The 13,393-nt window shown below is 38.6% G+C and overlaps 1 protein-coding gene across 1 annotated transcript in view; it reads right to left on the reverse strand.

Annotated features, from left to right (window-relative positions):
- Nucleotides 1-13,393, reverse strand: part of CTNNA1 (catenin alpha 1) — a 186,322-nt gene that overhangs the window by 34,803 nt on the left and 138,126 nt on the right. Inside the window, exons 8-9 of the mRNA XM_082454580.1 lie at nucleotides 13,305-13,385; nucleotides 11,974-12,126 (exon numbers count right to left, since the gene is read on the reverse strand). Of these exons, the coding sequence (XP_082310706.1) occupies nucleotides 11,974-12,126; nucleotides 13,305-13,385 (234 nt within the window). The remainder of the gene's footprint in view (nucleotides 1-11,973; nucleotides 12,127-13,304; nucleotides 13,386-13,393) is intronic.

The raw sequence follows: 13,393 nt of genomic DNA on the forward strand, positions 1-13,393 counted from the left end.
CATATCTTACCCCAGGTGCAAACTGAGTTATGAATGATAGAGGCATAGGCAGTTGAATATCAGAGGCACTTTCTGAGAATTTTAAATGCCAGAGTAAACAAGGGCAATGGCAATTACCTTTGATTTTCACTCCTCCACCCAAGTTAAGCACATAAAGGCACAAGAAAAATTATATACCATTACTGTTGTTCGCAGTGTTACAGTCAGGGATTATTAGCTTTCTGTAAGACTGCGAACTAGCACAATCCTGCAATGTCTAATCACAAGGAGAAACAAAAGAACTAATATGCAACTTAAACATAAAAATGTACGGAAAAAGAAAATTAAGTCAGATCTTTAATGGGTAGGGGCCTTCAAAATCACACAAAAGAAGTAAGATTTATACTCCCTGAACGTTACAATTCCACTTTCCAGTGCCAACTGGACCTGAGCAAAGAGGCACTTCTATTCATGACGACAGTCTATAGAGATGATTGTTGATTTCTATTTGTTTCCTTTAAAAGTGCTACAAAATATGACCTAAGCTAAATTCTGTAGAACATAAAACTTTTACAAACATTATCCCTCAAATGTACGTTTTATGGTGCTCTACTGAAGGAGTAAGCTTAAATTAGACGTGTTCATGAAGCCACAGCTTCTACTGCTTCACTGTCTTTCAACAAGGCATTTTGAAACCAAATATAAAATTTGAGGTTGATGACTGAATTAGCAATTTGGGACTAACAAAGATCCCTAGTCCCACCCCATGCCCACCATTTTCGGAGGCCAGTCAAATGTTAGATTCAGGAAGGTCTGTCACTGTTTCTGCCTTCCACTCTCTAGCCACTACTAGTACAATTTTATATTCTCCCAATTTTATGAATCTGTAAAACTCAGAAAAAAATAATTAAATTAAGAAGCAAAGGATTACAATAAGTATTATCTACTACAGATCAGACACACGAGATGGTGTGTGGCGAAAGGCTGAAATGGCTGACTTCTGTACACCATCTTTCCTGTTTCCTGATACAAATCCTAACAAGACTTAGGAAGACTTCTTCTTTATATTAAAAACATTACTTTAATGTTCTGTAAGAGTACACTGCCTGTTTCAGGAGGCCACCCCGCCTGCCCTGGGAGGAGGAAGCGGGCGCCTGTCACTGACAGTCTTCTCCAGATGAATGAGCTTCAATTCACCCTCCAGGGAAAGCGCCACTCACTTCTAACAATGACAAATGTGCAAATGCAACATCTCGACCACAGCTCTCTGAGAAGCTAACCTCATATACTAGTGCCAGGCTTGACTGCCGTGAAAGCTGGGAATGAGGGAAGGGGCTTCCTAAATACCTCTTTGTGGGGCTCGAGAAATCTGGGATAGCAGCTAAGTAGACTGAAGAAGTTTCTGAAGTTTGAATCAAAAATACTCAGAGCAGCTAACTTCCAGAGAACCTAGCAGAGCTGAGACTTTGAAGAGTGATGAGCAACATCTCTAATTTGCTCTGGGAATAAATTTTTATATCTTTGCTACCACAGTAATTTGTGTATTAACAATTTAAACATCTTAGATTCCCGCTAATCTAAGAGGTGGGCTAAGATTGACACTATGACTACCAGCTTTGGAATCACGAGCCCTCTTTTGCACTACTTCTGCCTATCCCATTTAACTTTGGACCCTGTAGAAGAACACAACATTTCAGAAAACTTTCAACTCCCTGATTTAAAAAAACCAAAAAACAGCCCTGGGCTTTAGCTGGTTTTAGGAGTAGCCCAGTAATAATCTGTGCTGTGCAGGAAAAAATTGTCACAGCCAGGCTGTGTCAAATCAACAAATATGACATCTGTACATGACAGGAAAGACAACTTTTCAGACATTTAGGAAAGCTCTAGAATTTCTTTACTTAAATAAAATGTATGAAACAAGGTTATAAGGGGGAAAAATATACCATTATGACAAATTTTCCTCTGTTATACATGTGTTGATGACTTTAAATAAATTTAAAATTTGTTTAAGTCAAACACTTTAAGTTGTTTCCCACTGCCCCTTACCCTGGAACCTTTGCAGGACGACAAGAAGAGATTTGTTTTTGTTCTTGGTAATAAATTAATGACCTACTCTCATAGTAGCCTATACCTGTTGTGGAGGTGAAACAAGTGACAAGAATTGTGGAACAGGGAGCTTTTAAGTCTAAGTAGTGACACCACGACCTGAGTAGCATGCTGTAAAGTTGAAGCTCAAAATCTACATCACTTGCCATGTGATCTTGGGTCAAGCTACCACCTAAGTTTTCTTCTTTACAATGGTTAAGCTCTCTGTACTCTCAAAAAATCCAAATAATAAATCAACTTTTCCAAACTTGTCATATATGAAGAGAGAAGTCCCAAATGCACATCATATAAATTTCAGAACCACTCAAGAAATTTCTAACAATTACTTCCAAACCCACAGAAGAAATGATGATGGAACAGAGGTCAAGCTTCCAACTTTCCAATTTCCAGGGACGGGTGTTGGCTATCTTATTAGGAGGAACAAGATAGCTAACCAAAAAGTGAAGCACACATGGGTGATAGAAAACTTCCAAACTGGACTGTGATGATGACTGCATAGTTCTGTAAACTTAGTAAAAACCATTGAATTGTACACTTAAAGTGGGTGAGTTTTATGGTATATAAATTATACCTCAATCATGCCGTTAAAAAAAAAAAATGTAGGGTAAGCAGGTGAGTAATTAAGGGAAATTAGCAGAGGCTAGAAATGAGAAAGCAGAAATTCAGAGAGGTAAGCAAGCACTGAAAACTGTTTATGAAGGGGAGTATGTGTGCCATTCTGTGGTCAGAACTTGGGTTTTTAATGGGTCTCATAAGGCAGATGCCTTAGATGAGAGAATCTGCACAGAGCTAGGACGGCCAAAAGGCAACATCCTAAGTGAAAGAGTGAATTAAGAGAAAAGTCAACATGAAGAGCAAAACAGTAGGATACTTGCCAGTGTAAGCCCTAATCACTCCCTCAAGGAGGAGAAAAAAAAAAAGGTCTCTCCTGTAAATTCTAACCAAAGGCTGGCCCTCCTCAGGGGTTTAAGTATAGAAATATTATTTATCTGGCCCCCAAAACTTTTAGGTTTAGGAGGTCATGTATTAGTAGTCTCTGTAAGCAACTGGCAGAAGTAAATATAAATGGAAATTTTCTCTGATGGAAGGTAATCTAAACCCAGGCCTCAAAGAATTCCCAAATACGAAATACCAGGAATGTGAACCCACAATAAAAAATACAGGAAGTACATAAGGAAATAAGGCATCTTGAGCAAAAGGAAGCAAAAGAACTGTATAATCAGATCCATGACTTGCAGATACTTAAATGATCAAAAGTGGAGTATTAAGAAATATGTTTTTTTACATTAACAGAGATAACAGAAAGTATACAAAGTATAGAAAGGGAAAAACACACTCAAAAATAACTAGGCAGATTTGAGAAGGATCAAAATAGAACTTTAAGAGAAAAGTAATAATGTCTACCATTTCTAGAAATTTAAAATAATATCGACTAGACACTGCTGAAAAGAGAATTACTAACCTGGAAAGTCAAACTGAAGAAATTATTCAGGAAAACCAAGACATTTTCATGACATGGAAACCATAAAAGGAATTAAGAGACATGAAAGATAAATTGAGGTCTATTATTCAACTATGAGGATTTCAGAAGGGAAGACAGGGGGAATGCAAAAGAGGCAATACTGAAAGAGGTAACAGCTGAAAATTTTCAGCATGGATGAAACAACTTTCAGATCTGGGAAGATAAATTCTAAGCAGAGTAAATAAAAGGAAATCTACACCCTGAAACACTGAAGTGAAGCTTTAGAACAAAGGTGATTTTAAAAACAGCCAGAAAGTAAATACAAATTATCTACAAAGAAAGCTCAGTGAGACTGACTGCTGATTTCTCAGCAGCAACAATGGAAGCCAGAGATAGGGTAACAATATTTTCAAATCCCTGAAGAGAGGAGTGGGGGGGGGAATCATCCTAGGACTATACATCCAATAAAATTATTTTTTCAAGAATTAAGCCAAAATAAAGACACTAAGACAAAACAAAGCCAAAACCAATCTCAGAGCATTTACTCCAGACAGATCTTTCCTGCCTCAACTAAAGGTGTTTAATAAAGATGCTTCAGAAAAAAGGAAGCAATCCCAGAAGGAAGGTTTAATATACAAGAAGAAATGGAAGCAATGAAAATATGGTATCAGGTAAATTTTATGTAAAAGTTGAAATAAGTGAATAAAGCAATACCAACAGTGTCTAACTCATGGGGCTAAAAATTAAGAGAACCAAAATACTGTACAACAATAATATCTAAGCTAGAGAATAACTAAAGTCAAGGCATTCTAAGATTCTCATATTGTTTCAGAAGGAGGAAAAGATACTACTTAACCTCAACCTCTGAATTAAACATGCATGCTTAAAATATCCAGAGTTGCTACAAATAAAATGGAGTGTATGATTTCCAAATGAGAAGGGGGGGTGGGGAATAGAAGGAAGTGGGAGGACTCAATCAATCCAAAAGAGGGAAGGAGAGTTAGAAATAGAGGAGGAGGAATGGAAGCAGTGGGTTAAGAAGGGGAAAGAGAGAACAAAAATGCAATGGTAAGAATGAATCCACATGTTATAATGATAATAAATGTGTGTGTACAAAACTCCCTAATTAACAGGAAAAAAAACCCTGCTAACCTGAATAACAATAACTAAACATATGCTCTTTACAGGATACATTTAAAACACAAAGAAACAGGAAGGTTGAACATTATTTTAAAAAAGAAAGAAAGCTACACTGGGATGATCAGGAGGAAGCACTGGACTCACAGACTCACAGCCCTCAGTTCTCCTAATATTGTTACTGGGAGGCTGAAGGCCACATGCGGGGTTAGCTCCTCATCACAGCTCTTTGGAACTCAACTCAGCGTCAACTGAATGTTATGACCTTGCCATTTTAGAGGGAATTTACAAGAAAAAAAAATCATGTGGACTTTGTCACTACATTTATTATTAACATGTTGAGGACCCTATGTATTAAATCATTCACTGCCCCTTATGTAAAAGTCCCAAGTAAGGAATTTTTTTAACATTTTACGATAGGCTTATTTCCCATGAAAAAATGGGCATACTTCTTCCATTCTAAAGACAATACACAACTGATTGTGTGTCTTCCTTTCCTCCATGCTACCAGGAAGTGCAGTGCCACAACCAAACTCAAGCATGGCAATTATAGCTCGTAATTGTGTATTATTTCTCTCCTACATCCTGATTTTCTACATCTACCTTATTTTATCTTACATGTTTTTGTTCAAAATAAGCCATGCCAAATCTAATTTTAGGAAGAGGCAGGATATAAGTATCTCTAGTAACAGGATTAGAAATTGTGAATTTACTAAAACATCATAAACTATTTTAAACAGCTTGGCTATTTGATATTTTTAAAAAGGCTTTCATGTGTAGATAACCACCCAGGTGATATTGTCATCACTTCCATTTACATATTATACTGATCACTTAAAAAGTTCCCTATTTCTGTCTAGTCTCCTGAATAATCTGTCAATAAAGCTAGGAAGGGTGCCTGTCTAAACACTAGTCCATCAGCTCTACTGGTGAGGCAATAGGAGGGCCTACACTCTTTTCTGAAGCAGGGCCAGAGATGGGCAGAGTGCTTCCTTAATTGTTCCTGCCAACACTCCAAGAGAAAAGAATCTCAATGCTCCTTGAGAACAAGATACATCCATCGCCTTCACCTGACCATCCCAAAATTTGACTAGGTGGTTAAGTTCAGCCAAAAAAGCTTGGTGTTAGGGTGTTAAAATAGTACAGGGAAGACACTTTGGTCTGACACAACCCCATGCATGGGAAATTACACACCCTTGAAAATGTGAGAAAACCAAGCTCAACATGCTCAGGAAATTCTTCTTGGTTCCAAGGTCAGCATTCTTCCCTAAGAATACCCAACTGCTTTCATGCAAACATCCTACAGTCCTGGAAAACTGAAGCTTCATTTGATGTGCCATTTGCAAGAACTTCAACCTATAGTATTGTACAGAGGTACTGAGAAAATATCCAAGATGTCACAGGCAGATCGTATAAGGTCAGTGTTTAATTCAAATGCCCCTTACAGAGGTTTCTTCAAGGTCACTTTACTGCATATTATAAACACAACACAGAATAAAAGTTATAATGCAGATCATTCAATTTGCAGTTAAAATACGCATTTCAAGCCAATAAAGCCACACCCTATGAAGTCCTGGATAATGGGAAATACTTGGTCCTGGGGTGGTGATGGTGGTGGGGGCATAGCAAGTAATGATAATCCAGCTCAAAATCATACCAGTTACATTTACTTTTTGGTTCTTAATTCACAAGGCAATGAACAAAATACTATCTTATTGTACAGTGTCTCGGGCTGAGGGGAAAGGGATACTAAATGATAGACAGTTTTTACAGGCAAGATTTCATGAATTGTATTTTTCCTATTTCACTTTCAATTCATGAAATTGAAAAAGGAACCACAAGACAGCAAAATTAAAAAGGGAAAACTGATTGCTCTTTAGCTATTAAGCTACTCACAGCAAAGGAGGTAGGCAAAGAATGAAGCAATTAAAAAGGACACATGGGTGTTGCATTATTGACAAAAAGGTTAATATTTCTGACAGAAAATAAATTTTTCACCTCAATACACTAAACTGACAAGCAACATAAAGAAATCATTAACTTGATATGGGAGAAAGAGTCAAGTATAAAAGGTGTTATCGTTACCTTGAAGCATGGCCATGCCCTTTCATAAACATGAAAGAAAAGCCCTCAGTGCTATATTCCAGAACAGAAGAAAATGGTGAACAGAAGGGCCACCAGCTCATCAATACTGACCCTCAGCTCCTGCTCCCCTACTCACTGGCCTTGAGACGCACAACCTCTATGTACCCTTCACATAAGAAAAGGGGATTCAATACCATGTGGGGAGGTAACAGATCCCACTGACAACTGTAGTGTGAGGCAGTCAGAGGTCATAGTCAGACCCTGAGAAAATAAGAGCAGCCACACAGCAAACACTCTGTTATTTGCTTTCCCAAGTAAAATCACAGTCATTTAATAAGGATCCAACAGGCAGCAGGCACCACACAGCCTTCCAAACACTATGCCAACACAGAGGGGCTGGAGAAATTCACTTCTGCTCATAAAACCTCACGAGTCAGTATGTGGTTTTTATTCTTCAAGCTAATCTTGTATTTCCATAATGTGGTATACAGAGAAGGTACCATAAGATTCCCATTTCTCTGCGGATGCTATCCCTAATACTACTCAGAAACTATTAATACATTTGAAGCAACTTTACATGACAACCCAAATTATAGCATAACCTTTTTACACTATTTTATTTGGCCGGGGTGGGCAGGGACAGAGATCAAGACAAAAATTAAGGAATTTGTAACTGGCTGAACGGCTAACTATATACAAAGAACTGTACAATCAACACAATGATTTCTAGTGGCAAGCTGAAAGAAAGGTTCTATCCTATGGGTTGTCTTAGTATTTTATAAACATATTAGATAAAAGGAGAAAAGACATGCTTATTTTTTAAAAAAGAAAGAAATGATACAAGTTTGGAAGGGGCTGTCAATAATATGAAGAGCAATGCCAGCAATAGTCCTGACAGGACAGAACACTAGACTGAATCTAAGAAGTTTATACTGGATGAGTGTCAAAACAGAGAGAGCCAAACAACCAACTGCACCCACACAGACCAGGATGGAGAAGATGGAATTGAGCAGCAGCACCTCTGGAAGCAAAATCCTGGAGCTGACTGACTGTGAGGTCACTGCCCAAAAGCCAATGGAAGCTTTGGCTGCTCTATCTCCATCCGCCCGCTCTTGCAGCAGGTGTTCAATAAGGACTGGCACTTAAGTGGCGAGCATTCAGAGAAGAGGCAAAATGAAGAGAGCCTCTCAAAGGCCTGAGGAAATCAGCTAGACTAGTGCTGTCCAACAGGAATACAATGTGAGCCACATTAAGAGGTGAGATTAGAAAAAATAATATTTAATCTCAAGATAATATATTTCAACATGTAATCAATAAAAAAGATAATGAAATCTTTTACATTCTTTTTCCATGCCACATCTTTGAAATCAGGTGTCTATTTTCACCTATAGCTCCTCTCAATTCATTTGTGTGCAGCAGTAAAAAGATGGACAGGGAGTGTTCCAGAGAAGGAGACTGTGGCTCCCCTTTCCTAACAACCAGAGAATCCACCAGTGGAAGGTGCTGCCTCTGGAAGGAGGGAGTTTCCCACTACAGAATGAGTCTAAGAAAGGTAAGTGTCAATACACGGATATTAAACAGAAGCGGGTTTATACACCAGAGGGAGAACCAACGATTCTATGAGAAAGAACCATTCACTTCGGAGAGAAGAGATGGACTCAATCAGAAAACTGGGCTCCTAACGGGTGACCCTCCAGGGAAAAGTAAAACCAAACAATGCAAGGAACACCAGATAAAACAAGTGGTAAATCACTGGGTAAATGGCCACAAACAGGATCTACATAAAGCTGTAGGAAACAAACCTGCCCTGTCTTACCTCTTCCATGTGGTGTTCATGGCTGGGTAGCAAGCTACCCGAAAACCATGCCCTCCACGTTCCTGCAAGATGGGGAGGTGTTGTATAATAAAAAAATGTCTGGTCTTTGCACTGGATTCCTGGGAGGAAACTTCCAAATCCTTGAGAGATTTCAGGAGTGACAGGAGTGTCTTTCTTATTCATCATTTATGCTAACGAGGTAACTCCAGGTGAGCCCCTATATATGTTAGACTAATGAGATGACTGAGGATGGGGAGGCCACCATGCCAACCATGTGATTAGAGGATGGGGGCTTTCAGGAAAAACCAAGGTCCACGGAAGGAAGGGATTCTATCAGTCATACCTACGTAATGAAATCTCAGTAAAAACTCTGGATGCTGAAACTCAGTGGAGTTTCCTGGCTGAACCATCAATGTGCCAGGAGAGTGACATACCCTGATCCACGGGGACAGGACAGGAAACTCTGTCTTTGAGACCTTCCCACACTTTACCCTATGTGTCTCTTCATTTGGATGGACCTGATTTGTATCCTTTACAATAAAATGCAGTCATAAGGATAGCACTCTCCTGAACTCTATGAGTTGTCCTGTCAAATTACTGAACCTGAAGTGGGCCACGGAAACCCTCCAAATTTGTAGCTAGTTGATCAGAAGAGCAGGTGGACTGGGGACCCTCAAACTTGCAGCTGGCATTTGAAATGAGGGCAGTCTTGTGAAGAAGGGATGAGAGGTCATGGGAACCCTTGAATTTGTAGACAGTTGGGTCAGAAGTACAGGTGGGCTGGGGCCTCCCCTAACTTGCAGCTGGCACCTACAGTGAGGGCAGTCTTACTGGAAATTATGCCCTTTACCTGTGGGGTCTGTGCTAATTCCAGGTGGTTAGTGACAGAATTGTGTTTCAATATTTTAGGAGGACAAACATATCTGGCAGAATTCTCAGTGGCTGCAGAATCTGAGCCCTTCCTTTCCTGCCAGAGGCCTATCACCACCAGCCCTTCCCATCTTTCACATAGCACCCTTACGCCCCCTAAACCCCAGGAAAAATGGCAAATGGCCTCTAAAACCGAAGTTGGCCTGCAGAAATTTACTCCACTTAAGAGGGGGAACTAATAAAAAGAAAGGAAGATGTCAGGAGATTAACAAAATAATCACAATAAAGTATTTTACCTTTGCTTAAAACAAGTCTCTCACTAATTCAGTGTTTCATTATAATACAAAAGTACTAGTGTGGGGAGGAGAAGGCTTGTCATTGAAGAATGAAGTTCTGCCTTGAATCAGGAATTTGAGGCTTCTATAACAAACACTTTAAAAATTCATTTCCTTTCCATGCACACATGCAATTATATACCCTAGGATCTCTATTACCATAAATGTAATTTAAATGTTTGCAGAATGATACTACAAGGCCTTTGGTTATGCCTCGAGCAATGAAAAGCCATGTGTCATTTAATACACATATATTATGTGTGTGGGATGATGGGGGTGGAGGGCATGGAGAGGGGAGAGAGGTGAGAAAGGAGTCAGAAGTGAGTTGTGACAGGGACTATCAAAATCTAAACATTAAGGGGCCCTTGGTTAGTTCAGAATGAAATAAAAAGTATAAGCATGGACAAAGTTCCTGGAGCAAGGTCTCCAAACCCACCAGGTCCATCTAGTGCTTCTTACTGGGCATAAGGCTATCCACTACGCCAGTAGGCTTGAGTGGCACAGCCCTCATTGTGGGAGGAATGCAAGTTACTTAACCTCTCTAAGCCTGTTTCCTTACCTGAGAATGTGGAAAGTACATTGTATTTGCATATACATGGTACACAGCAGGTGCTCAACAAGTGTCAGTTCTGTTGGATGGAGAGGCTGAGGACTGTATGGCAGGTCCTTATAAAGAGCCCTCCAGCTGTAGAACAGAAAAGGGCTGCCCTGTGAGGTTCAGCCTGCCATACTCTTTCAGATGCCCTTTCCCATGCCATTACTGCTACCTGTTACCCAAGGCCATGGGCTGGCAGTGTTCTTGCTTCCTGCCTCACAGGCACGCTTTCTAAGATGTAGGTTACTTACAGGAGGTTGGCTTCCTGAAGACAATCTTTGTGAAGACAATCTTTGTACATTTGGAGGTTACACCTCATGCAGTCATATGACTACTGTGAAAAGATTATGCTTAATGGAGACACAAAATGCAAGTCTTCTAACCAAATGCCAGAATCAGTGACTTGAATAGCAGACTGACCTACGTATTTTGCACATAATTAACTGAGATGACAGTAACGATTAATGTTCAAAGAAAACTAGATTTAAAATTAGTAACACATTTAATGTGATAACTGATGTTTTCCTTAGAATATTTTTATGGTACTAACCTGGCCTAATGTCACTATAAATCCAAATGTACAAGAAACACATTATACATAAAAGGCCCATTTTCTGTTCTTACATAATGACCAACTTACCAAATGGTCTACGGAATATCTCTTCCAAATATCAGATGTTTTACATTAGGGTTACAAAATTAAATAAGTTGGGTATATGCTTACAGTGTGTCAAATTTTTGAAATAAAGTAATAATGAAATCAATTAAACAGTAACATAATTTCAGTAATCAAAAGGTAGGAGGCAAGCCTAACTTATCTGGAAATTAAATAGCAACTCACTCTTTCTTCTTGTCGCCAAAAAAGCCAACCACTAACGTACAGATGTCTACTGTTCAAACATATCTAATTAGCAGCACATTAGGGCTCAGTTTCTTCAATTTTTTTTTTTTTGGCTGTGCCATGTGACCTGGCTTGTGGGACCTTAGTTCCCCAACCAGGGATTGAACCTGCGCCCTCGGCAGTGAAAGCGCAGAGTCTTAACCACTGGACCACCTGGGAATTCCCAATTTCTACAATTTTAAAACAAGATGATGGAGCTAAGTCTGTGTCTCAGGCAAAGGGTTAAGCACTTGACATACATCATCTCTTTGAGATCTCAAAATAATCCCTAGATAGGCATGATTAGTATCTTCATTTTACAGTAAGAAATGGGAATTCAGAGGGGTTCAGTAATTTGCCAGGATGCAAGCCCAGGCAGTATGACTCCTAAGCTCCAGCTTCTAGCCACTACTTTCTACAGTGTCTTCTGAGTTTAAGCATGTCATGATCTATCTTTATTTGCATTAACACTAAGTGGAGATGTTAAGTTTCCAGGATAAAGACTACCTATATTTAATTATGTATGTAATTAATGTAAACTGACCAAAATGGTAGTTTTGGATAGACGTTAATAATGAAAGACTTTCATCTTACACATATTGTACATTAGATGAGCCCCTAAATTTTTCTGCTGATTAAATACTGTGGTTAAAAATCACCACAGTCCACCAAGTTACACATAATTAATAAAACTGCTAATACACTTACCTCAATTAATTTGTTGGCATGTTCACGGAAAACTTGGGCATATTCTTTAACTTCTTTCTCATTTCCATTCTTTGCAGCTTCAATCAATACTAAAAGTGGAACGTTGGTTTCCAGAAATGAATCTGAAACATGGTCCATGACAGCTTTGCGGAGCTAGTAATTAAATTGTAAAAATTTGATTTTATTTCTACCAAGAAGCTAGATTGCTTTTTTCCTCTGGCACTTTTAAATCTAACGGAAGCTTATGACAGTTTGGCTGCACTTATATGAGGTCCCCGCATGTAAGCCATGCAGTTATATAATCTGCAACACAGGAAACACAATTGTGGAGGTAACAGCTTACACTACGGTTATAGCATTTCAGCAACAGAATCTCAGTTTTCAAAATAAAATCCTTTTTTTCTTGGGAATTACAAAACTAAAGCTTGTATCTTAAAGGAATAATAAAAAACTGAACAGAAAACAGCTCTAGACTGAATTGGCACATAGCCTTGAAATATATATATAATTAGCCTAATTGGCTAAATAAAACTGAGAAGGGAGAAAAAAAGCACTTTCTGGTTTATCTGAACAGGGTGAGCACACTATGAGCCTTAAAACGGAAAGGTTATCTTTATAACCATTTGTGATACTACTTTACCAAAAGGAAGATGTATAGACACATTCCATCTTTAATTCTGCTTTATATCAGACATGAACAATAAAATGTTTCTCCACTAAGTCAGGAGATTGTTTGTATTACTATTACAACTTCTTTTTAAGTCTTAATACACTGTTTTACAAATTCAATCCAACTTTTTCTTAAAGACTAAATCTCAATTTAATTCTAAAATGTTAATGGGATTATTTAACATTAAATGAAGAGAAAGACCCTCTGTACTTACTAACTCAGAAAACTGACGGCCCCAAATACCTCTATATCCACCATATTTGTACTAGAAACACATTTCCATCAAGGATCAAAATCAGAATGGGGCAAGTCAAATAAATAACTTCTATTTCTGTCTCTATTGTTTGTAAGTTAACATCACAAGATCCTTCAGGGTATTTTCACAGATCCCCAAGTCATTTTAAATTGATTTTCTTACCTAAACATCCTTTTCACACTAGAGCTAATTTATTCAGTCCATTCCAGTGGGACTGTATTATTCCAGGTCCCCAAGAAATTTTATTAGCCATTTAGAAGCTTATTAGCAAAAAACAAAGTCAGTTTTCTATGAAAATTCATCCGTTAACTCAAGAAAGAATATGTGCCCAGTATTTGTTGGGATTTTAACCAAAACAACAAAATTGAGAACTTGGGAAAGCAATCAACACTTCTTCCAGCTTACCTGCCTACGCAAGTCCCTGGTCTTCTTGGTCATTTTATCTATGGCAGAATTGAGTGCATCACTTCTTTCTTTACGTCCAGCCTGGAAAA

Source organism: Balaenoptera physalus (genome assembly GCF_965194825.1).
Source record: "Balaenoptera physalus genome assembly, chromosome: 3".
Taxonomy (NCBI): Eukaryota; Metazoa; Chordata; class Mammalia; order Artiodactyla; family Balaenopteridae; genus Balaenoptera; species Balaenoptera physalus.